Below are 25,605 nucleotides of genomic sequence, written 5' to 3'. Positions count from 1 at the left end.
AGTAAACATTATAAATTTCTTTCCCTTCCTTCTTAACATATCTTCTTCCCATAGCTCAGATTTAAAAATCATCTATCTATCATCTATCATCTATCTATCCTAGTTCTCTTTCCTTGATATATTTCCTTTAAAATTTCTATTCTGATAGTAAAAATGAGCTTTATATATTTAATTGAGCGTGTGGCCTAATAAGCAGTGTAGGGGTGCCTGGATGGCTCAGTCGGTTGAGAATCAGACTCTTGATTTCAGCTCAGGTTGTGATCTCATAGTCATGGGATTGAGCCCCAAGTGGAGCTTTGTGCTGAGCACGGAACCTGCTTAAGATTCTCTCTCTCTTCCTCTGCCCCTCCCCTGCTCATGTGCACTCTCTCTTGAAAGAAAAATAGCAAGCTGTCTGAGCTGGCTTAAAATACTTGTTTTTCACATGTGCATGAACGCTTAAAAATAGCTCTACTGTTGAGTCTCATCAAATGCACCACTACAGTTACTTAATTTCCCAAAGACTTACCTGTAAAAAGAGAAAATTCTATTAGCTCTGACTTTTTCTTTCTGAAGAGCCAATATGTACTCACCTTAATTATGGATTCAGAACAGATAGTAAGGACTTGGTGAAAATATCTGTTGTAAAGCATGACATTGATCTCTCGTTCATGAGTGTGAGGAATCTGTTTTGTATCTTGTACCATCCTCGTCAGAGGATACATGTCCATAACACCAGATCCTAGAACAGAAATAAGTATCTCACAAATACCCAATATTAGAAGTTTTGAATCACAAAGGATTTTACTCAATCATTTGTGTTTGGAAAGAACCAATCAGTGGGATTAGTAATATCAGTTCCTAGGATATCTAATGAAGTGAAAACACATTCTTTTTCTCTAAGACATTTTTGACAAATAAAGCCTATGTTATTCAGTAAGAGAAAAACATTCATTTTGACGGCTTCATTAATTTTCAAGTACAGGCGATTTGAATTCGCTGATATCCTATTTTCAGTGACCCCCATTTTTTTATTTTTTTACAGTCTACTGTTTTCCTTCTTTTAGAGAGTCTACCACATGCCTCTCCATCTGGTATATAGTAGCTTTCTGCTGAAAGGTCAGCTTTCTGCTGAAGGTAAACTTCCATTTAGTGATTGGAATTTATTGTTAGAGAGCCTTTTCCAACCAACAAATGATAAAGCACTCTGTAAACACATTCCTATTAAGTGTAATGAAAGAATGGTTGCAAGCCAGTGCTTGCAACATCAATATTAAATAAGATTAATTTCTAAATCACCATGGGGAAGTAGATGGAGAGCAGATATTCCTTATTTACATTTTCCTAAGGGGGTAGTTTGGCTTTACAGGAATATATAAATGGCAAATATGATTTAACTCTCAAAATCAACTATGTATTCTGTTTCAGTGTAATGTCTAGAAATATAAATAAGAATCTCAAAGCATTTCAAAGATCAAACAAAATGAAACTTCTCTGTTTTATTGATGTGGAGATTAAATTACCAAAGATAAACCCTTTGTATTGAGTTTCTCATGACTTTCCAATCCCACCTGCACCTGTAGGAAAAGGTTCAGCAGGAGTTACTAAGCACTTTCCTAAGGTGCTTAAATTTTAAGATAAAATCTGTTCACGTGTAAAGAAGGACTTAAAAGGCTTTTCTGGTAATATTTCTCAGTTTGAATGTCCCAGTATGGACATGTGAGAGGAAAATAGTAACCAAATAACCAACACTCAGAGCTTTTTGGTAGATCATTTAACATTATATTGTGACTAACTTTTTTCAGAACTCACATCAACAAAGCTAGATATGCTTATGAACCAATGGTAATGCTCTACATTTTGGCTATGCAAACACTGCAGTTACAGAGAAAGAATGTGGTTTCAGGAACCAGAAGCTCTGGGAATGAATCCCAGCTCTACCTTTTAACCTTGTGTTTTAAAACTAGTCAATGGAACTGTTTTAATATTTAGTTTGTCATTTATAAAATAGGATAAGCAGTAATTCCCAACTCATGGGGTGGTTGTGTGGGTCAAATGAAAGTACATGAAAGCACTTTGTAAAAGAACTTTACAAAAGGTAGTTGTATTAACAGAGGAATAATAAAAACGACAGTAACAACAGAATATTCTACAAGACATTTCCAGAATGTGGTGCTGCTGTCATTGGGGTTTAGAAGATTACTATGGCGGTTTCATTTGAATCAAAGCATGAAATAGAATCTGAGAGATAAGCTTCATGTAATTCTGATGTCAAGTTGATGGTTGCAGTTGATGTAAGCAACACACAGAGCTCTATATTTTTGTAGGTAAAGTACTGTCAAGATTACATAAAACTGGGAAGTAATCTTGATTTTCTCTTCTCCTTCCTCCTCTTCCTTCTTTTGTCTTGATACTTGAGTCCTTAGTTACTCTGATGATAAGTGGGTTGTAAATGCTGAGCCCACTAATCAAATATGCAAGTGGGGATACCAGGAGAATATGCTTAGAGTCATTAGCATGTTATTTTCAGAGGAGGTAATAAAGAGGAGGGGTGCTTATACCAGAATTAAGTTCTGTTTTACAAGGTGGAAAATTGTCAAGTATGAAATGCTGGTTTGGAAAAAGACCCCCAGAGTTAAAAAATAATTATATTCTCCACCGACAGAGATAGCACCATTTCCCTGCTCTAATTAATCTCACAGGAACTCAGAACAGGCGGTCAGTGGGAAAATGCTTAGGAAATGCATTCTGAGTTGGTGTTCCAGAAGGAAGAAGTACTGTTAATATTGTGTATTTTTTCTTCTAAAGCCAGAAGGCATGCATGTGAATCACATTTAACCTAAATGCCTTAGCAGAATCTTTTGTGACTTTAGGAAGCATTTTTTTGTTTGTTTGTTTTTTAAGAGACAACAAGAAAAGGAAACAAATCTGTTAGCATCAGCCCCGGGGATCTGTCATTTGGAACTCTATCCTCTCTCTCCACTTCATTGTCTAGAAGCAGACAGGTGGGAGGGTCAGCACCTTCTAACTGACTGTCTCAGCACCAGAATGCATGGGGCTAAATTGCCTCACTGAACAAAGGGGGCATTGATTCAGCGTTTTGATGCAGCCACTCTAAAGTGGATTATATTCCAGCTTCTGAGGTCATAACAGAGCTGGCTTGCCTTCTATGCAGCAACACATCACATCCTATTGTTGCTCAACCCAAGCCATCATCCTAGACTCAAGAACTTAGAGCCCTGACCTGGTCTTTTTGAGGAAGTTCAGTCACACATTTTATCTACCCAGTAATGGAAAGACAGGACAGGGTGGAACTGAATTAAATATCTGCTGTGATGAGGACACCTGGATGGCTCAGTCGGTTGACTGTCCGACTCCTGATTTCAGCTCAGGTCATGATCTCACAGTTGTGGGATCAAGGCCCAAGTTGGGCTCTGCACTGAGCATGGAGCCTGCTTACAATTCTCTCTCTCTCTCTCTCTCTCTGCCCCTCTCTCCCACTCACACTCTCTCTCTCTTGCTAAAAAAAAAAAAATCTACTGTGATGAATCACAGTGTACATATTCCCCTTCTACTTTTTCTTTTCTTCTGGTTAGTTTTCTTCAAGTGATAGTTAAAAAAGGTTAAAAGTCAAGATAAGAGTTTTGTCTGCCATTAATTGGGTACACTTACCTGTAATAAGCATGCCATTATTGGAGTCATATACCATAGAATAAATCTGCATATCTCCTGGTCCTCCCTGGCTGTCATGGAAGATTTGTAACAGTGAAAGAGTCTGTATATCCCACACCCTGAAAACCTGGGGAAAGAAAGAGCACAGTTCACCACTTTTACACCCTATGTTCCCCACTCAAAGCTATTTACGTGAAGCATTTTCAAAGCCTGCTGAATGCTCTTAAAATCTTGCAGCAAGTATGATTTAGGTGATGAGCACACATTTGCTAAACTCCAATTTGGTTCTTGGTTCAATTATTGTCAGTTAATATCAAGTAAATAGCAGCAGCGATTAAAAGTTTGCCTCGAGGGGCGCCTGGGTGGCGCAGTCGGTTAAGCGTCCGACTTCAGCCAGGTCACGATCTCGCGGTCCGTGAGTTCGAGCCCCGCGTCGGGCTCTGGGCTGATGGCTCAGAGCCTGGAGCCTGTTTCCGATTCTGTGTCTCCCTCTCTCTCTGCCCCTCCCCCGTTCATGCTCTGTCTCTCTCTGTCCCAAAAATAAAATAAACGTTGGAAAAAAAAAAAAAGTTTGCCTCGAGGAACTAGATTTTTCTATCATTACAGAGAAACAGTATTCTTCTTTAAGAATCTGGAGGGCTGATCATGACTTACAGTTCAAATGAAGCCATCTCTCTACATTATGGATTGGAGAATAAATAGAAGATTTATATTTTATTTTATTTTTTTCACAATGGGATTTGTATTTATTTATTTATTTATTTATTTATTTATTTATTTATAATATGAAATTTATTGTCAAATTGGTTTCCATACAACAGCCAGTGCTCCTCCCAACAGGTATCCTCCTCAATGCCCATCACCCACTCTCCCCTCCCTCCCACTCTCCCTCAGTTTATTCTCAGTTTTTGAGTCTCTTATGCTTTGACTCCCTCCCTCTCTAACTTTTTCTTATCCTTCCCCTCCCCCATGGTCTTCTGTTAAGTTTCTCAGGATCCACATAAGAGTGAAAACATACGGTATCTGTCTTTCTCTGTATGACTTATTTCACTTAGCATAACACTCTCCAGTTGCATCCATGTTGCTACCAAAGGTCATATTTCATTCTTTCTCATTGCCAAGCAGTATTTCATTGTGTATATAAACCACAACTTTTTTATCCATTCATCAGTTGATGGACATTTAGGCACTTTCCATAATTTGGCTGTTGTTGAGAGTGCTGCCATAAACATTGGGGTACAAGTGCCCCTATGCATCAGCACTCCTGTATCCCTTGGGTAAATTCCTAGCAGTGCTATTGCTGGGTCATAGGGTAGAACTATTTTTAATTTTTTGAGGAACTTCTGACTGTTTTCCAGAGTGGCTGTACCAGTTTGCATTCCCACCAACACTGCAAGAGGGTTTCCATTTCTCCACATCCTCTCAAACATCTATAGGCTCCCGATTTGTCATTTTAGCCACTCTGACCAGCGTGAGGTGGTATCTCAGTGTGGCTTTGATTGGTATTTCCCTGATGAGGAGTGATGTTGAGCATCCTTTCATGTGCCTTTTGGCCATCTGGATGTCTTCTTTGGAGAAGTGTCTATTCATGTTTTCTGCCTATTTCTTCACTGGATTATTTGTCTTTTGGGTGTGGAGTTTGGGGAGTTCTTTATAGATTTTGGATACTAGCCCTTTGTCCGATATGTCATTTGCAAATATCTTTTCCCATTCCGTTGGTTGCCTTTTAGTTTTGTTGGTTGTTTCCTTTGCTGTGCAGAAGCCTTTTATCTTGATGAGGTCCCAATTGTTCATTTTTGCTTTTAATTCCCTTGCCTTTGGAGATGTGTCAAGTAAGAAATTGCTGCAGCTGAGGTCAGAGAGGTCTTTTCCTGACTTCTCCTCTAGGGTTTTGATGGTTTCCTGTCTCACATTCAGGTCCTTTATCCATTTTGAGTTTATTTTTGTGGATGGTGTAAGAAAGTGGTCCAGGTTCATTCTTCTGCATGTTGCTGTCCAGTTCTCCCAGCACCATTTGTTAAAGAGATTGTCTTTTTTCCATTGGATGTTCTTTCCTGCTTTGTTAAAGATTAGTTGGCCATAATTTTGTGGGTCCAATTCTGGACTCTCTACTGTATTCTATTGGTCTATGTGTCTGTTTTTGTGCCAATACCATGCTGTCTTGATGATTACAGCTTTCTAGTAGGGGCTAAAGTCTGGGATTGTGATGCCTCCTGCTTTGGTCTTCTCCTTCAATATTACTTTGGCTATTCAGGGTCTTTTGTGGTTTTAGGATTGCTTGTTCTAGCTTTGAGAAGAATGCTAGTGCAATTTTTATTGGGATTGCATTGAATGTGTAGATAGCTTTGGGTAGTACTGACATTTTAACAATATTTATTCTTCCAATCCATGAGCATGGGATGTTTTTCCATTTCTTTATATCTTCTTCAATTTCCTTCCTAAGCTTTCTATAGTTTTCAGCATACAGATCTTTTACATCTTTGGTTAGGTTTATTCCTAGGTATTTTATGTTTCTTGGTGCAATTGTGAATGGGATCAGTTTCTTTATTTGTCTTTCTGTTGTTTCATTATTGGTTTATAAGAATGCAACTGATTTCTGTACATTGATTTTGTATCCTGCAAGTTTGCTGAATTCATGTATCAGTTCTAGCAGACTTTGGTGGAGTCTATCAGGTTTTCCACGTATAATATCATGTCATCTGCAAAAAGTGAAAGCTTGACTTCATCTTTGCCAACTTTGATGCCTTTGATTTCCTTTGTTGTCTGATTGCTGACGCTAGCACTTCCAACACTATGTTAAACAACAGCGGTAAAGGTGGACATCCCTGTCGTGTTCCTGATCTCAGTGGGAAAGCTCTCAGGTTTTTCCCATTGAGGATGATATTAGCTGTGGGCTTTTCATAAGTGACTTTTATGATGTTTAACTATGTTCCTTCTATCCCGACTTTCTTGGGGGTTTTTATTAAGAAAGAATGATGAATTTTGTCAAATGCTTTTTTCTTTTCTTTTATTAACGTGATGTATCACGTTGATTGAGTTTCAAATGTTGAACCAGCCCTGCATCCCAGGAATGAATCCCACTTGATCATGGTGAATGATTCTTTTTATGTGCTGTTGAATTTGATTTGCTAGTATCTTATTGAGAATTTTTGCATCCATATTCATTAGGGATATTGGCCTGTAGTTCTCTTTTTTTGCTAGGTCTCTGTCTGGTTTAGGAATCAAAGTAATGCTGGCTTCATAGAATGAGTCTGGAAGTTTTCCTTCCCTCTCTATTTTTTGGAACAGCTTGAGAATGAAAGGTATTATCTTTGCTTTGTATGTCTGGTAGAATTCCCCAGGGAAGTCATCTGGTCCTGGACTCTTATTTGTTGGGAGATTTTTGATAACTGGTTCAATTTCTTCGCTCGTTTTGGGTCTGTTCAAGTTTTCCATTTCTTCCTGTTTGAGTTTTGGAAGTGTGTGGGTGCTTAGGAATTTGTCCATTTCTTCCAGGTTGTCCAATTTGTTGGCATATAATTTTTCATAGTATTCCCTGATAATTGCTTGTATTCCTGAGGGATTAGTTGTAATAATTCCATTTTCATTCATGATTTTATCTATTTGGGTCCTCTCACTATTCTTTTTCAGAAGCCTGGCTTCTCAAAAGGTTTATCAATTTTGTTTATTTTTTCAAAAAACCAACTCTAGGCTTCATTGATCTGCTGTACAGTTTTTTTTTTAGATTCTATATTGTTTATTTCTGCTCTGATATTTATTATTTCTTTTCTTCTGCTGGGTTTGGGGTGTCTTTGCTGTTCTGCTTCTATTTCCTTTAGGTGTGCTGTTAGATTTTGTATTTGGGATTTTTCTTGTTTCTTGAGATAGGCCTGGATTGCAATGTATTTTCCTCTCAGGACTGCCTTTGCTGGATCCCAAAGCTTTTGGGTTGTTGTATTTTCATTTTCATTTGTTTCCATATATTTTTAAATGTCTTCTCTAATTGCCTGGTTGACCCATTCATTCTTTAGTAGGGTGTTCTTTAACCTCCATGCTGGAATGAGGAGGGAAGATGGCGGCGTAGGAGGACGCTGGGCTCACCGCGCGTCCTGCTGATCACTTAGATTCCACCTACACCTGCCTAAATAACCCAGAACACCGCCAGAGGATTAGCAGAACGGAGTCGCTGGAGCCAAGCGCAGACGAGAGGCCCACGGAAGAGGGTAGGAAGGGCGGCAAGGCGGTGCGCGCTCCACGGACAGGCGGGAGGGAGCCGGGGTGGAGGGGCGGCTCGCCGGCCAAGCAGAGCCCCCGAGTCTGGCTGGCAAAAGCGGAGGGGCCTGACGGACTGTGTTCCGACAGCAAGCGCGACTTAGCGTCTGGGAGGTCATAAGTTAACAGCTCTGCTCGGAAAGCGGGAAGGCTGGAGGACAAAGGGAGGGAGAGCTGCTGAGCCCCCGGACGACAGAGCTCAGTTTGGTGGGGAACAAAGGCGCTCGCCAGCGCCATCTCCCCCGCCCATCCCCCAGCCAAAATCCCAAAGAGAACCAATTCCTGCCAGGGAACTTGCTCGCTCCGCGCAAACACCCAACTCAGTGCTTCTGCGGAGGAGCCAAACCTCCGGCAGCGGATCTGACTCCCTCCCGCTGCCACAGGGCCCCTCCTGAAGTGGATCACCTAAGGAGAAGCGAGCTAAGCCTGCCCCTCCTGCCGCTGTGCACCTTGCCTACCCACCCCAGCTAATACGCCAGATCCCCAGCATCACAAGCCTGGCAGTGTGCAAGTAGCCCAGACGGGCCACGCCACCCCACAGTGAATCCCGCCCCTAGGAGAGGGGAAGAGAAGGCACACACCAGTCTGTGGCCCCAGCGGTGGGCCGGGGGCAGACATCAGGTCTGACTGCGACTCCGCCCACCAACTCCAGTTATACACTACAGCACAGGGGAAGTGCCCTGCAGGTCCTCATCATGCCAGGGACTATCCAAAATGACCAAGCGGAAGAATTCCCCTCAGAAGAATCTCCAGGAAATAACAACAGCTAATGAGCTGATCAAAAAGGATTTAAATAATATAACAGAAAGTGAATTTAGAATAATAGTCATAAAATTAATCGCTGGGCTTGAAAACAGTATAGAGGACAGCAGAGAATCTCTTGCTACAGAGATCAAGGGACTAAGGAACAGTCACGAGGAGCTGAAAAACGCTTTAAATGAAATGCAAAACAAAATGGAAACCACCACGGCTCGTATTGAAGAGGCAGAGGAGAGAATAGGTGAACTAGAAGATAAAGTTATGGAAAAAGAGGAAGCTGAGAGAAAGAGAGATAAAAAAATCCAGGAGTATGAGGGGAAAATTAGAGAACTAAGTGATACACTAAAAAGAAATAATATACGCATAATTGGTGTCCCAGAGGAGGAAGAGAGAGGGAAAGGTGCCGAAGGGGTACTTGAAGAAATAATAGCTGAGAACTTCCCTGAACTGGGGAAGGAAAAATGCATTGAAATCCAAGAGGCACAGAGAACTCCCTTCAGACGTAACTTGAATCAATCTTCTGCATGACATATCATAGTGAAACTGGCAAAATACAAGGATAAAGAGAAAATTCTGAAAGCAGCAAGGGATAAACGTGCCCTCACATATAAAGGGAGACCTATAAGACTCGTGACTGATCTCTCTTTTGAAACTTGGCAGGCCAGAAAGAATTGGCATGAGATTTTCAGTGTGCTAGACAGAAAAAATATGCAGCCGAGAATCCTTTATCCAGCAAGTCTGTCATTTAGAATAGAAGGAGAGATAAAGGTCTTCCCAAACAAACAAAAACTGAAGGAATTTGTCACCACTAAACCAGCCCTACAAGAGATCCTAAGGGGGAACCTGTGAGACAAAGTACCAGAGACAACGCTACAAGCATAAAACATACAGACATCACAATGACTCTAAACCCGTATCTTTCTATAATAACACTGAATGTAAATGGATTAAATGCGCCAACCAAAAGACATAGGGTATCAGAATGGATAAAAAAACAAGACCCATCTATTTGCTGTCTACAAGAGACTCATTTTAGACCTGAGGACACCTTTAGATTGAGAGTGAGGGGATGGAGAACTATTTATCATGCTACTGGAAGCCAAAAGAAAGCTGGAGTAGCCATTCTTATATCAGACAAACTAGACTTTAAATTAAAGGCTGTAACAAGAGATGAAGAAGGACATTATATAATAGTTACAGGGTCTATTCATCAGGAAGAGCTAACAATTATAAATGTCTATGCGCCGAATACCGGAGCCCCCAAATACATAAAACAACTCATAAACATAAGCAACCTTATTGATAAGAATGTGGTAATTGCAGGGGACTTTAACACCCCACTTACAGAAATGGATAGATCATCTAGACACACGGTCAATAAAGAAACAAGGGCCCTGAATGAGACATTGGATGAGATGGACTTGACAGATATATTTAGAACTCTGCATCCCAAAGCAACAGAATATACTTTCTTCTCGAGTGCACATGGAACATTCTCCAAGATAGATCATATACTGGGTCACAAAACAGCCCTTCATAAGTTCACCAGAATTGAAATTATACCATGCATACTTTCAGACCACAATGCTATGAAGCTTGAAATCAACCACAGAAAAAAGTCTGGAAAACCTCCAAAAGCATGGAGGTTAAAGAACACCCTACTAACGAATGAGTGGGTCAACCAGGCAATTAGAGAAGAAATTAAAAAATATATGGAAACAAACGAAAATGAAAATACAACAATCCAAACGCTTTGGGACGCAGCGAAGGCAGTCCTGAAAGGAAAATACATTGCAATCCAGGCCTATCTCAAGAAACAAGAAAAATCCCAAATACAAAATCTAACAGCACACCTAAAGGACATAGAAGCAGAACAGCAAAGGCAGCCTAAACCCAGCAGAAGAAGAGAAATAATAAAGATCAGAGCAGAAATAAACAATATAGAGTCTAAAAAAACTGTAGAGCAGATCAACGAAACCAAGAGTTGGTTTTTTGAAAAAATAAACAAAATTGACAAACCTCTAGCCAGGCTTCTCAAAAAGAAAAGGGAGATGACCCAAATAGATAAAATCATGAATGAAAATGGAATGATTACAACCAATCCCTCAGAGATACAAACAATTATCAGGGAATACTATGAAAAATTATATGCCAACAAATTGGACAACCTGGAAGAAATGGGCAAATTCCTGAACACCCACACTCTTCCAAAACTCAATCAGGAGGAAATAGAAAGCTTGAACAGACCCATCACCAGCGAAGAAATTGAATCGGTTATCAAAAATCTCCCAACAAATAAGAGTCCAGGACCAGATGGCTTCCCAGGGGAGTTCTACCAGACGTTTAAAGCAGAGATAATACCTATCCTTCTCAAGCTATTCCAAGAAATAGAAAGGGAAGGAAAACTTCCAGACTCATTCTATGAAGCCAGTATTACTTTGATTCCTAAACCAGACAGAGACCCAGTAAAAAAGAGAATTACCGGCCAATATCCCTGATGAATATGGATGCAAAAAATTCTCAATAAGATACTAGCAAATCGAATTCAACGGCATATAAAAAGAATTATTCACCATGATCAAGTGGGATTCATTCCTGGGATGCAGGGCTGGTTCAACATTCGCAAATCAATCAACGTGATACATCACATTAACAAAAAAAAAGAGAAGAACCATATGATCCTGTCAATAGATGCAGAAAAGGCCTTCGACAAAATCCAGCACCCTTTCTTAATAAAAACCCTTGAGAAAGTCGGGATAGAAGGAACATACTTAAAGATCATAAAAGCCATTTATGAAAAGCCCACAGCTAACATCATCCTCACCGGGGAAAAACTGAGAGCTTTTTCCCTGAGATCAGGAACACGACAGGGATGCCCACTCTCACCGCTGTTGTTTAACATAGTGCTGGAAGTTCTAGCATCAGCAATCAGACAACAAAAGGAAATCAAAGGCATCAAAGTTGGCAAAGATGAAATCAAGCTTTCACTTTTTGCAGATGACATGATATTATACATGGAAAATCCGATAGACTCCACCAAAAGTCTGCTAGAATTCATACATGAATTCAGCAAAGTTGCAGGATACAAAATCAATGTACAGAAATCAGTTGCATTCTTATACACTAACAATGAAGCAACAGAAAGACAAATAAAGAAACTGATCCCATTCACAATTGCACCAAGAACCATAAAATACCTAGGAATAAATCTAACCAAAGATGTAAAGGATCTGTATGCTGAAAACTATAGAAAGCTTATGAAGGTAATTGAAGAAGATTTAAAGAAATGGAAAGACATTCCTTGCTCATGGATTGGAAGAATAAATATTGTCAAAATGTCAATACTACCCAAAGCTATCTACACATTCAATGCAATCCCAATAAAAATTGCACCAGCATTCTTCTCGAAACTAGAACAAGCAATCCTAAAATTCATATGGAACCACAAAAGGCCCCGAATAGCCAAAGGAATTTTGAAGAAGACCAAAGCAGGAGGCATCACAATCCCAGACTTTAGCCTCTACTACAAAGCTGTCATCATCAAGACAGCATGGTATTGGCACAAAAACAGACACATAGACCAATGGAATAGAATAGAAACCCCAGAACTAGACCCACAAATGTATGGCCAACTCATCTTTGACAAAGCAGGAAAGAACATCCAATGGAAAAAAGACAGCCTCTTTAACAAATGGTGCTGGGAGAACTGGACAGCAACATGCAGAAGGTTGAAACTAGACCACTTTCTCACACCATTCACAAAAATAAACTCAAAATGGATAAAGGACCTGAATGTGAGACAGGAAACCATCAAAACCCTAGAGGAGAAAGCAGGAAAAGACCTCTCTGACCTCAGCCGTAGCAATCTCTTACTCGGCACATCCCCAAAGGCAAGGGAATTAAAAGCAAAAGTGAATTACTGGGACCTTATGAAGATAAAAAGCTTCTGCACAGCAAAGGAAACAACCAACAAAACTAAAAGGCAACCAACGGAATGGGAAAAGATATTTGCAAATGACATATCGGACAAAGGGCTAGTATCCAAAATCTATAAAGAGCTCACCAAACTCCACACCCGAAAAACAAATAACCCAGTGAATAAATGGGCAGAAAACATGAATAGACACTTCTCTAAAGAAGACATCTGGATGGCCAACAGGCACATGAAAAGATGTTCAGCGTCGCTCCTTATCAGGGAAATACAAATCAAAACCACACTCAGGTATCACCTCACGCCAGTCAGAGTGGCCAAAATGAACAAATCAGGAGACTATAGATGCTGGCGAGGATGTGGAGAAACAGGAAACCTCTTGCATTGTTGGTGGGAATGCAAATTGGTGCAGCCGCTCTGGAAAGCAGTGTGGAGGTTCCTCAGAAAATTAAAAATAGACCTACTCTATGACCCAGCAATAGCACTGCTAGGAATTTACCCAAGGGATACAGGAGTACTGATGCATAGGGGCACTTGTACCCCAATATTCATAGCAGCACTCTCAACAATAGCCAAATTATGGAAAGAGCCTAAATGTCCATCAACTGATGAATGGATAAAGAAATTGTGGTTTATATACACAATGGAATACTACGTGGCAATGAGAAAAAATGAAATATGGCCTTTTGTAGCAACGTGGATGGAACTGGAGAGTGTGATGCTAAGTGAAATAAGCCATACAGAGAAAGACAGATACCATATGGTTTCATTCTTATGTGGATCCTGAGAAACTTAACAGAACCCATGGGGGAGGGGGAGGAAAAAAAAAAAAAAAGAGGTTAGAGTGGGAGAGAGCCAAAGCATAAGAGACTGTTAAAAACTGAGAACAGGGGCGCCTGGGTGGCGCAGTCGGTTAAGCGTCCGACTTCAGCCAGGTCATGATCTTGCGGTCCTTGAGTTCGTGCCCCGCGTCAGGCTCTGGGCTGATGGCTCAGAGCCTGGAGCCTGTTTCTGATTCTGTGTCTCCCTCTCTCTCTGACCCTCCCCCGTTCATGCTCTATCTCTCTCTGTCCCAAAAATAAATAAACGTTGAAAAAAAAAATTTAGAAAAAAAAAAAAACAAAAAAACTGAGAACAAACTGAGGGTTGATGGGGGGTGGGAGGGAGGAGAGGGTGGGTGATGGGTATTGAGGAGGGCACCTTTTGGGATGAGCACTGGGTGTTGTATGGAAACCAATTTGACAATAAATTTCATATAATAAAAAAAAAAAAAAAAGAAGACATCCAGATGGACAACAGGCACATGAAAAGATGCTCAACGTCGCTCCTCATCAGGGAAATACAAATCAAAACCACACTCAGATATCACTTCACACCAGTCAGAGTGGTCAAAATGAACAAATCAGGAGACTATAGATGCTGGCGAGGATGTGGAGAAACAGGAACCCTCTTGCAGTGTTGGTGGGAATGCAAACTGGTACAGCCACTCTGGAAAACAGTCGGAGGTTCCTCAAAAAATTAAAAATAGACCTACCCTATGACCCAGCAATAGCACTGCTAGGAATTTACCCAAGGGATACAGGAGTACTGATGCATAGGGGCACTTGTACCCCAATGTTTATAGCAACACTCTCAACAATAGCCAAATTGTGGAAAAAGCCTAAATGTCCATCAACTGATGAATGGATAAAGAAATTGTGGTTTGTATACACAATGGAGTACTACATGGCAATGAGAAAGAATGAAATATGGCCCTTTGTAACAACGTGGATGGAACTGGAGAGTGTCATGCTAAGTGAAATAAGCCATACAGAGAAAGACAGATACCATATGTGTTCACTCTTATGTGGAGCCTGAGAAACTTAGCAGAACCCATGGGGGAGGGGAAGGAAAAAAAAAAAAGAGGTTAGAGTGGGAGAGAGCCAAAGCATAAGAGACTGTTAAAAACTGAGGACAAACTGAGGGCTAATGGGGGGTGGGAGGGAGAGGAGGGTGGGTGATGGGTATAGAGGAGGTCACCTTTTGGGATGAGCACTGGGTGTTGTATGGAAACCAATTTGACAATAAATTTCATATATTTAAAAATAAATAAATAAATAAATAAAAATCCAGTTAGTATTCTCATTTCCCCCAATTGTCTTACACAGACAACATACATGTATATTCGGTCTATGTGTTTAATCAGCAGGCAAATAAATTCCAAATATTATAATTAAAAAATAAAAATAAAATAAAATAAAATAAACATAAAATAATTTAAAAAATAAAAAATTTAAGACCTGATTTTGTTGTATTTTTTGAGCAGGTAATCATTATTATTTGCAAATATAATGACTCAGTCATTATATATCCAATATTCATAACTCCTTTTTTCTTATTTTAGCACATTGGTTAGAACATTTAAGACATTGTGTAATAACAGCAACAGAGCCGTCATGCTTTCTGTCTTTGCTGATGATGTCCTGTCTGCAACAGGAGAGCCATGCCTGCTCTCTTTCCAGCACGACCTTCCTTTAACGCTTATATTTAATCATGTTCTTCTACATGCTTTCATCAGCAGAAACAGAACAGTGGCTCATCATTTCCTTCTCCACATCGACAGTATTTTTCTCAGTGACAAGCAGCTATTTCAGTCAAAAATTGTATGTGTTCTAGATTTTCCAGTGGCTGATTTTAAGGGGAAAAAACGGTCTATTTCATTTATGTTGTTTTCTGTTACCTTTGCAGAGGAAAGGCTGATGATGTGTTGATCTTTCTCATTGGTTACGATCTCGGTGATACTGAACATGTGCCCCACAAGTTTCCCCACCGGCTTGGTGCTGATGTTGGGATGCCACAACCGGAGTACCTTGTCGTCTCCTAACAAGGAGGACATGGGGAGGTTATTTGTTTTCTCAGGGATACAGACAGCTGTACGGACAGCTGGTCAAAGTTTAAAAAGTGCCTCTCACTCAATCATATCCTTCTCATCCTTCTAATACCAAGTCACATTCTGCTTCTTCCAGGATGCCGTCTATGATTGACTTGCTAAGAGGCCAGGCTTGCTTTAGGGCCACTTCCTCCTGTCAGGCTGTTTTGCAATAATTGTATTTACACACACTAATGTGAATTCTTATAAATATTTTATGAGTTTTTCTTGATTCAGTATTTTCCCACTCATTCATGCATTAATGTATTATTTATATTTTATTTACTTCCCAAGGTATTTTAGACAGATGTTCTTTTGTCTTCACATTGAGAGGAAGAGGAAAATTGCACATAATCTCTACCATTATAACAAATCAACTGTTTTCCTGTCTCCATCTTCCCTTCTAGCACATATCCATAAGCATCTATAATTTACACATACTTACTATCATAGCATACATACTATTTTTTAATTGTTAAAATCATATGCGTACACGGTAAAAGATTTAACAACACAAAAGGCTATAATTTTGTCAAAAATGTCTTCTTTTCCCTCAGAATCCCTACTTCACCTCCCTATAGATGATCACTGCTAACTGTTTTCTCCCTCTTTTTTAAAAATAAACTTTTTATTTTCAGAGTTAAGGAAAACACTTTTCCATTCGTATTGAAATGCGTTGAATTATTTTTAGGGGGTATTTAGATTACCATTTCTCAACAACAAAAAATCACTATTACTAACTTTTATCTTTGATATACACATTTAAAAAATATAATATAAATGTTTCCAAAATAAAAAAAAATCACTGTTTTTTAAAATGTATTTTTACCAAGAAATCACAGCATGCTATCTTGAATGCAGAGAGAGACCAACCGTGTTATTATATGTGGGGATTACAAGGCAAGTTGCTTTCTGTTTTTTTTTTCCCAGGGTTATTGAAATATAATTGACATACAACATTGTGTGAGTTTAAGGTATGCAACATGATTATGTGATATAAGTATATATTGCAAAGTGAGGTTAGTTAACACATGACCACCTCACAGTTACCTTTTTTCCTTGTCGTCAGAACTTTTTAAGATTTGCTGTCTTCATAACTTTCAACTATACAATACAATACTGTTAACTATAGTCACCATGTAGACTTTATATCCCCAGAACTTATTCATCTTATCACTGGAAATTTGTACCCTTTTGTAAAATACAAATTTTATATGTTCAACATAATTCAAATTATACACACACACACACACACACACACACACAATTTTTTTTTTGCATTTGTGGAAAAGCACAGGTCCACACCTTCATAATTATCATTTTGGCTTATACATCATCATTTTTTAACATTTCCTATCAATAAGTGTTCCTGCTAATTCTAGTCTTTCACTTTATTCAGCAACTTACGTATTTTTTTCTTCTTTTGGATATTGTTATTGAGGATAAATTTCCATGTTGTTAGGTTGTTTTCTAAAATGGTCATACCAAATTCCAAAGCCATCAACTATATATGATTATACCAGTTTCATCAAACTTGGGCCAGCAAATGGATTTTATCATAATTTAAAATGTTTGCTATTTTAATGTCTAAAATGACACTATGTTTTTATTTAATTTATATGACAACTGATGCTGCTGAATTTTTTCTCCCACGTATATCTGCTATTGTATCTCCTCCTATGAATTATTTAATCATATACTTTACCCATGGTCTATTAGAATTCTGATGATCTTAAAAATTAAAATCTAATAAAATTTTATTATCATATGCATACACACACACACATCCACTTTTATGATAAAGAGTAGCTAGTTGTTTACCAACTCTTATTGTCTCTTACTGGGTACACAGCTGGACTATATTTCCCAGATTCCCTAGCAGTTAGGTGTGATCAGATTACTGACTTTAAGCCAGTGAACTAAGAGAATTGATATCAGATTTGACATGAGTAAGAGAAATACATTTCCATTTTGCTTGAGTCATTATACATTTTGGGATTTATTGTAAGGAATAAGTTTAAGAATTCTCTGACCTTGCACCAATGGGTTAACAAGGCTTAGAGTGGAAAGCTGCCACAGGGTAAAAGTGCGTCCAGAGTAGAACAAAGCATAGAGCAGAGTGGAAAGCCCCTTGCACAGGAGGAAACTGTCCAAGAACAGATAGAGGTGGACAGCTGCTGCAGCAAGGTGAAAGCGCTGAGAGCTAGTTAACAACAAAAATGCCTTGTTAACCCTGAGGTAGCATGTTCTATTTGTCTTAGCACCTAGAAAAGTTAAGATAAACAGATTCAGGACCTGGTGCCGTAGTAAATGGCCATGTGCTTAGTGCCAGGACTTTGATTTGTATTGATCCTAACACCTAACACCTCATACCTTTACAACCCCCTTTCTCTCACACACATGAGTTAATGATCACTGTTTTATTGTCTCTTTAATGATCACTGTTTTATTGTCCATCACATTTTTAAGCCTTCTGATCCTAATAAATACCGAGCAAAGATCCTTACTCAGGGTTCTTGTATCCTCCTGGACATTAGCCTCTCTCGTATTCAATTTTGTGTCCACTCTCTTGCTGGACAAAAGAGAACTCCAGACTCAAAGTCTGTGACAATTTGTTACAGCATTATCTAATGCGTAGTTGTAATCTATTTTAAACAAGCAACCTAAACCATGTATAATAGTTTACAAATATAGAATATTTTTATTTTATTAAGCTTATTTATTTTAGGAAAGAGAGAGAGAGAGAGAGAGAGAGAGAGAGAGGAGAGAATGAGTGGGGGAGAAACAAAGAGAGAGAGACAGAGACAGAGAATCCCCAGTAGTCTCCATGCTGAGAGTGCAAAGCCTTATGCGGGGCTTGAACTCATGAACTACAAGATCATGACCTGAGTGGAAATCAAGAGTTGGACCCTTAGCCAACTGAGCCACCCAGTTGCCCCCCAAATACAGAATATTTTTAATATATTGGATGTCCTATTTCACAAATAATTAAATGTCATTTTGAGTCATATAAAATCATCAAAGAATTTCAAGTTGGAACCCTAGGAATATATAATCCAACTCTCTTATATCAGAAAAGAAACTAACTCCTACATATTAAGTGATTTTCAATTAAATGATTTACTTTACTTTAATGATTTAAGTGTGATTTGTCCAGAATCACATATCAGAAAATGGTATCACGTTAGGAATATTATGGCACTTTCTTGATAATTTATTATCAAGGACCTTCAGGGCACTAGAAAAATAAGATTCTACAATAACACTATAATTTAAGGTATAATTTATATATAAGTTATATAAGACACAATTTGTGTATTAAAAAGTACAAAATTCAAAGTGGTCATGTTAGTTAATCAGGTATCACATATTTGGCCACCCACAGGATGAATTTGCTGATATATATTGGATCTTTTTATGGAAATACACTTACCCACACCAGTCAGTTAGGGAGGAGAATTAGATAACTTACCAGCTGGACATTTATAGACCAAAGAAATGTTCTAGACACAAATGTTTTCATAATTCTATGATTATTTTGCCAGGTTCCATAAAAAGAAAAAGAAACATAGTATTTTCTTTCTCTCCTTTGAGTATTCCAATCCATTCTTCAAATCTTAGCATACCTTTACCTCCAAGAATATTTCAAAATGCCTTCATATTCTTTAAAACAAAGTGCCCCTGCCTATGTGTTCCCTGCCCCAGCATGTTTTATAATTAATTATTCATTTTTCTCTACCATCCACTCGAGGGCAGAACTTTTTCTTTTTTATCATAGTATCTCAAGTGTGTAATCTACAGTGGGAGTTCAAATATTTATTGAACAACTTCCACAACTTCAACCTTGGGATGCTGAATCCTAGCTCAGAAGTTTAAATATAAAGTGGCACAAGACTGGGAAAACATGTATCCAAACAAAAATAAATCTTTGTTGAATGTTCGCCTGATTCCTTCCACTCCAGAAGTCGTTGGGTTATGGAATCTTAGTAGAGACAGGCTGAAAAATCTCAGGGCACAATTGACTCTTACCTTCTATTTCTCAGGCAACTGGTATGGATTGAATCATGTCTCCCCAGAATTCTTATGGTGAAGCCTTGACCCCCAATGTGATGGTATTTGGAAATGGGGTCTTTGGGAGATAATTAGGTTAAAATGAAGTTTTGAGAGTTGGGCCCTAATGATGGGATTACTGTTCTTATAAGGAGAGACACCAGAGAGCTAGCTCTCATGCTGTCTCTCTCTCTCTCTCTCTTTCTCTCTCTTTGCCATGTGAGGATAGAGGGAAAAAATGGCCATGTGCTGGCCAGCAAGAGAGCTCTCACTAGACATTGACCATGCTGGTACTTTGATCTTGGACTTCCAACCTCTAAAACTGACAAAATAAATTTCTGTTGTTTAAACCATCCAGCCTATAGTATTTTGTTATGGTAGCCTAAGCTGACCAAGACAGTGACCAAGATATTTTAAGTGGGTAAGGGGGATGTTTTGTTAAATTTAAAACTTCCATGTTGCTCTTATTAACAACAAAAAAAATATCTTAAGAAATTACTTCATGCTTGGCATTTTGTTAGATGTTGAAAAAGTTCTAGATACTGACCCTACTGAAAGTCTTTCTCAGAAGACCAAAACTTATACCTTCTAGAACTTATTTCCAACATTTCCTCCCTAAAGCTGCCCCTGATCACTGTCCCCAGCCTCAGATGGTGTTAGGATTTCTTCCCCATTCTTAGGTTGTTTTCTTCCTGTTTTGTTTATAGCACAAACCCTATTTAATTATTATTATTATTATTTTTTGCTTAAATATCTGTTTACTCATTAACTGGTGAGTCTTATATTTCTCATTTACAGCAGGGTTTAACAAATAGTAAGTGCTTAATACATGTTTGCTAAGAGAATGAATTGGCTAGTAGAGTCACTCAGGGAGTGCTTACAAAATATGTATGTGGGGAAAGTCTACCTTGATTTGAAACCTGGCTCTATCACTCACTAGCCTTATGGCTTTAAGTAAGTGACTTCGTCTTTCTATATCTGGGTTTTCTCATCTGTATATATATCAGGGATGACTGGAACTTTCGTCATAACCTTATTGTGATATTAAATGGGGTCATACATGGATAATCTGAACAGTTCCTGGACTATGAGTGGACTATTACTACGACTCTATTCTTCTTCTTCTAAATCGCTGTCATGTGCAAGTATTTTATATAAAATGTTTGGGGGAGAGAGAGAAGAATGCATTCACAGTGATACAAAACATGCCCTGCTCTTGAGAGTTTATAATCTAGTAGAACAACTAAGGCAAGCATGAACGATCTGGAGGTAAAGTAAGCATTCATAGAAAATATTTCAAATCTGAAGGTAGGATTTTCTACTATAAATGATATATTATGGGTCATAAAGGGTTAATTCCTTGTTCTTTTGTTATTTTTCATTTATTTTAGTTTCTCTCTTCCTTTTTTTTTTTTTTTTTTTTCCACTGTGATTTAGATAAGGCCACATACAAAGATAGGATTTTCTTTCCTTTAGCAAGCTCCTATTTCAGCTGGTGAGTCAGTGGATCCAAATGCCTCACTCTTGATGAGATGAGCTGGCTCAATGCAGAGAGAAAAGCAAGGGAGGGAGAGACTGTGTCAACCAGATTGCTGTGGTCCAGGGGTTGCAAAAAGGGGCTGGGAGCAAAGAGAACTGACTTGAGCTCAGGTTTCTGAGACGACCGGTTGCATGATGAATTGAGACAAACCATTCTCTTTTCTGGGGCCTCAATTTCCTTATCTGCAAAATTTTGATCTCCCGAGATTCCTTCCCATTCTAAAGTTTTATGATTGTGGGCTGTGGAGGGAGGGGATTACTACAGTGAGAGTACAGAGCAACCAGGAATTTGTAAAGGTAATGAGAAAAACTCCAGATTATCAGCTACATGATTCATACTGAATAATTCCTATAATGCAGTATCTTGCTTGCATTCTCTTTTCATTGGCAAGTATGTTCAGAACCTGAGCCTCAGGACCAAAGGTAGTTGGGCTTTACCACTCCTGGAGGATGAAGCCGGGCTATCCTCAGAAGAAAATCTGTGACTTGTATGACACAGGAAGAAGGATACAATAAAAGATTATGACTTGAGAAATGTGGCAAACGAAGAGCTTTGTCCAGTGTGCATTATGAAAGAAACCCATTGTGTGCTACCAGAGTCTTCCAGTTGGGTTTGTTTTTTATTGATAGTAATGGAATCCTTACGTGGTCTGTGTGGTGGTTATTTGGAGCCAGAATGATCAGAAAGGGACATGATACTAAGCTCTAAATGTCTACAGTGCTTAATCTGTATTGTTATTGTTACGATTATTAATCTGTTGACTCGTGATCCATGTTGTATTATAGTTATGTATTAATATGTCTTATTTGTATGATTAAATTTAGAATTCTAGAAGGTTAAAATACAACCTGATCTCTATGACATATAATGCCTAGTCTGTAAAGCTGTGCAAGAAGTAGTTGTTGAATGAAATATTAACAAGTGCATGCAGAGCCTCCAAGTTACCTTGGATGGCAGAGAATTGTTTTTATACACTGGAACTTCCAAAGTAGGAGTTTAGCTCTTAAAATGCCAACAGAGATGGATATTAGCTTTAAAAAAAATTCTTCATGGTCACTACAACAATGCTTAGGAAGTTTGCAATTTTTTTGTTTGTTTTGTTTTGTTTTTGTAAATACCTTGTCCTGGTTTGGCTTTTTTTTTTTTTTTTTTTTTTTTACCTCCCTGCAAGAGCTTCTATTTTTTCAAGCTCATCAAATGTCCCTGCATATTTCACACATTCAACTATGCTTAGCAAAGCTGCTTTCATAGTATATTTTGAGTCATCAGCTGGTACATACAGTACATTTAGCAATGTGCTTGGCTGAGTCACTAATCAACAAGAGTATTCTCCTGAGGAAAACGTGTTTTCAGTTATTGAGGAATTGCATTTTCTACTAATAGAAGTTCTGTAACTGTGACAATTTAATAAATTTTGCATGGTGAAAAGTATCAGTTGCCTGTCAGTCATACTGCTAGATGTTTTGGTTTTGTAAGAAAGCTAGAAAACCTATAATTAATAAGATTTCAAAGCTATAGCTGGGCATCTTATAATATAATGACCACTGAAGTTATAATGAAGGTCAAATACTGTATTCCATAAACACTGAAATGGTTTGAGTTCCAGAACTTTACCAAACACGTTTGTGTTTTTTTCCCCCTCAGAAATGATTAAAATACCTAATATTACAAAATATATGAAACCTGGTCAATTCTTACATTTTGAATTATTTTGTGTGAGAACAAAGGGCTGTTCAAAGGGGTTGATTAAGATGGAAGTGACAGTTTGTCTTTTCAGAAGAATCCAATTTAGGAATCAGAGCTCACTGAATTTTGCTTTCTTATAGGGTTTCCTGAGGAGGGTCTGAATTGAATTAGGATAGAGGCCACTATATTTTCACCGAACTCAAGACATGCCATGCTGGGGACAGAGTCCATGGTAGTTCTATTCTCTGTCCCAGGACCACTGTGCTCTTGCCCTCATCCCCAGAACACCCCTACCTCCTTCTGATGAGTGGTCAGCATCATTTCCTCACAAGGAATAAGCCAAGACAGTCATTGGCTCACCAAAGGGAAATGGGGATCAAGAAATTGTGAAAGAAGGACATCACTTCTTTGTTTGAAAACATGTGATCTCTTATGTGTTCTAGACTTCAGTGCGGGGCTCTTTAAAGGATAACCTCAGTGCACCTGGGTGGCTCAGTGGGTTAAGCATTTCACTGTTGGTTTCGGTTCAGGTCATGATCTCACAGTTCCTGAGTTTGAGCCCCGTGTGGGGCTCTGTGCTCACAGCGTGAGGCCTTGTGTGGGATTCTCTCTCTTCCTCTTTCTCTGCCCCTCCCCTGCTCACACCATCTCTGTCTTTTTCAAAATAAATAATAAATTAAAAAAATAAATAAAAGATAACCTCAATTAGCACAGCTTAAAGACTTGGATCCCTGTTCATTTTGAGAATTATCACCACCAAGCATCAGGAAACTCGCCCCCTGTGCAAGCCATGACTCCCACATACTACTCTGCAGACTCCTCATACATATGCTTTGCTTTCTTGATGTCCTTGCTTGAAATTTAGAAGTCTGTGGCGCATTAATGCCTCAGTTTTCTGAGTACACAAAGCTCTGACTATATATTGAGTAATACCTAATTAGCAGACTGGGTTCCAAAATTTCCAAAGAACATTTTAATTTATCTCCCTATGAACAGGAATTTCCTTAAACAATAGAATCAGGGTATTTTAAGCTCAAGGGAATCTTGGAATTGATGTAGTTCAACTTCCTCTGTTTACCAGATAAGGAAAGTGAGCAATGGGAGAGATTACATGATTGTTGAAATCAGACAGTTGGTTAGTGTCCAGGTTATGACTAAACCCAGCTCTTCTAACTTTTAGTGCATTATTTTTACTTGTTTTGCTCTTCGATAGACTACTGTATATTTTTTTGAAAATAATATTCAAACCATAAACTAGTTTTAAGTAAGCGTTGTGAAAGGGCCCAAAGCTGAGCACAAATTTCAATATAAACTTCAAATATAAACTTGAAGAAAACTTTAGCTTTATGTCCTCGGGGGAGATTACCCAGGTGTGCAGAGACAGTGTGACTATCTTTACACAGTTGACCCTTGAACAACACAGGTTTGAACTGCGTGGGTCCACTTATATGAGGATTTTTTTTTTTTTATAAATACACTATGGAGCTTTAAATGTATTTTTTTCTTCCTTATGACTTTCTTAATAACATTTTCTTTTCTCTGGCTTACTTTATTGTAAGAATACAGTGTATAATACATCAAACATTCAAAGAATGTGTTAATCAGCTGTTTAGGTTATCTGTAAGGCTTCTAGTCAACAGTTGGCTGTTGGTAGCTAAGTTTTGTGGGAGTTAAGAGTCACTTAAAGTAGGGATTTTCTACTATAGGGGGTCAGTGTCCCTGACCACTGCATTGTTGAAAGGTGGACTGTACTTATCAATATTGCGCTTCAGGGCTGAGGCATGATAGGAAACTCTTGATAGGAAAACAAAGGTGTGTGTGTTTTGGGGGAAGGAATTTGAAGGAGCCAGTAGCATTACTCACTGAACAGTTTTGCTCTTTTAATAAATATTTTTGCTCTAAGAATTTACCAAATGGTACGTTTGTTGGTGACAGCTTGCTTCTTAAAAATCTTGTTTGCTCTTTCCCTTGATAAAGTTCAGATCTCCAGTATAAGCCATTTTCTTGATGTTTGTTTGAGTTTCTGTTTTGTTCATTTACATCTTTCAATTCTATGTGATCTTTATTTAAGGTGACTCCGATCTCCTTGAGGTACCCCAGGAGCTCTTCTTCTCACACATGTAGGCAGCCTGGGGCCGCTACATCCCCTACATCCAACTAGGCCTTTTTTTCATCACCAAAAGGAGCATCCTCTTGGGTGTCTAATCACATGTGACATTTAAGTTCAAACTTGAGATCTGCTTGCTCTCCTTCCCATGTAAGCAACCTCTTCCTGATCTCTGGTGACAATACAGCTGCTGCTCTTCTGTTTCTCCTACTTTACACACTTGCAGCTGGTTGATCCGTCTTGTTAATCCCAATGCCATTCTTACTTCAGGTTTTATGACTAGTTTCTTTCCCAGGCTTTTGGGACTGGCTCTCTCTTTTCTTTTTCCATTGCTCCTACAATTCAGACCCTCACTGCCTCACTCATGACTTCTGGAACAGCCTCCTAACTGGAACCTCTGAGTTCTTTTTATTCCAATAAAACCCCCATACATTTGCCAAAATGACTTTGCCTATGTGTTATAGATGGATTGAATTAATACTTATTGAAAAGCAACTATGTGCCGGGCATACATTATCTCAGTTAATCTTAAACACCACCATATGTGGGTTTTGTTATTGTTAATATTATTATTTGTAGATTTGTTTTGAGCACTTATTATGTGCTAAGTACTTTATTTGAATTTGAATTCTTATATATAATCTTATGAATAGATACTGTTATCAGTCTCACTTTCCAGTAGATGGAAGCTTAAAGGAATGAAATAAACTCCCCAAGGCCAC

At 38.6% G+C, this 25,605-nt stretch overlaps 1 protein-coding gene across 3 annotated transcripts in view; it reads right to left on the bottom strand.

Annotated features, from left to right (window-relative positions):
* Window positions 1-25,605, bottom strand: part of WDR64 (WD repeat domain 64) — a 134,279-nt gene that overhangs the window by 45,355 nt on the left and 63,319 nt on the right. For all 3 annotated transcript variants that reach the window (XM_045453104.1, XM_045453103.1, XM_045453105.1), the window contains 3 exons: window positions 15,312-15,451; window positions 3,652-3,778; window positions 573-721 (listed from right to left, as the gene is read on the bottom strand). In XM_045453104.1, coding sequence (XP_045309060.1) covers window positions 573-721; window positions 3,652-3,778; window positions 15,312-15,451 — 416 coding nt within the window. The remainder of the gene's footprint in view (window positions 1-572; window positions 722-3,651; window positions 3,779-15,311; window positions 15,452-25,605) is intronic.

Source organism: Leopardus geoffroyi, chromosome C3 (genome assembly GCF_018350155.1).
Source record: "Leopardus geoffroyi isolate Oge1 chromosome C3, O.geoffroyi_Oge1_pat1.0, whole genome shotgun sequence".
NCBI classification, from domain to species: Eukaryota; Metazoa; Chordata; class Mammalia; order Carnivora; family Felidae; genus Leopardus; species Leopardus geoffroyi.
The sequence above is the reverse complement of the archived record's forward strand: the minus strand, read 5'-3'. Positions and strand labels throughout refer to the sequence as shown.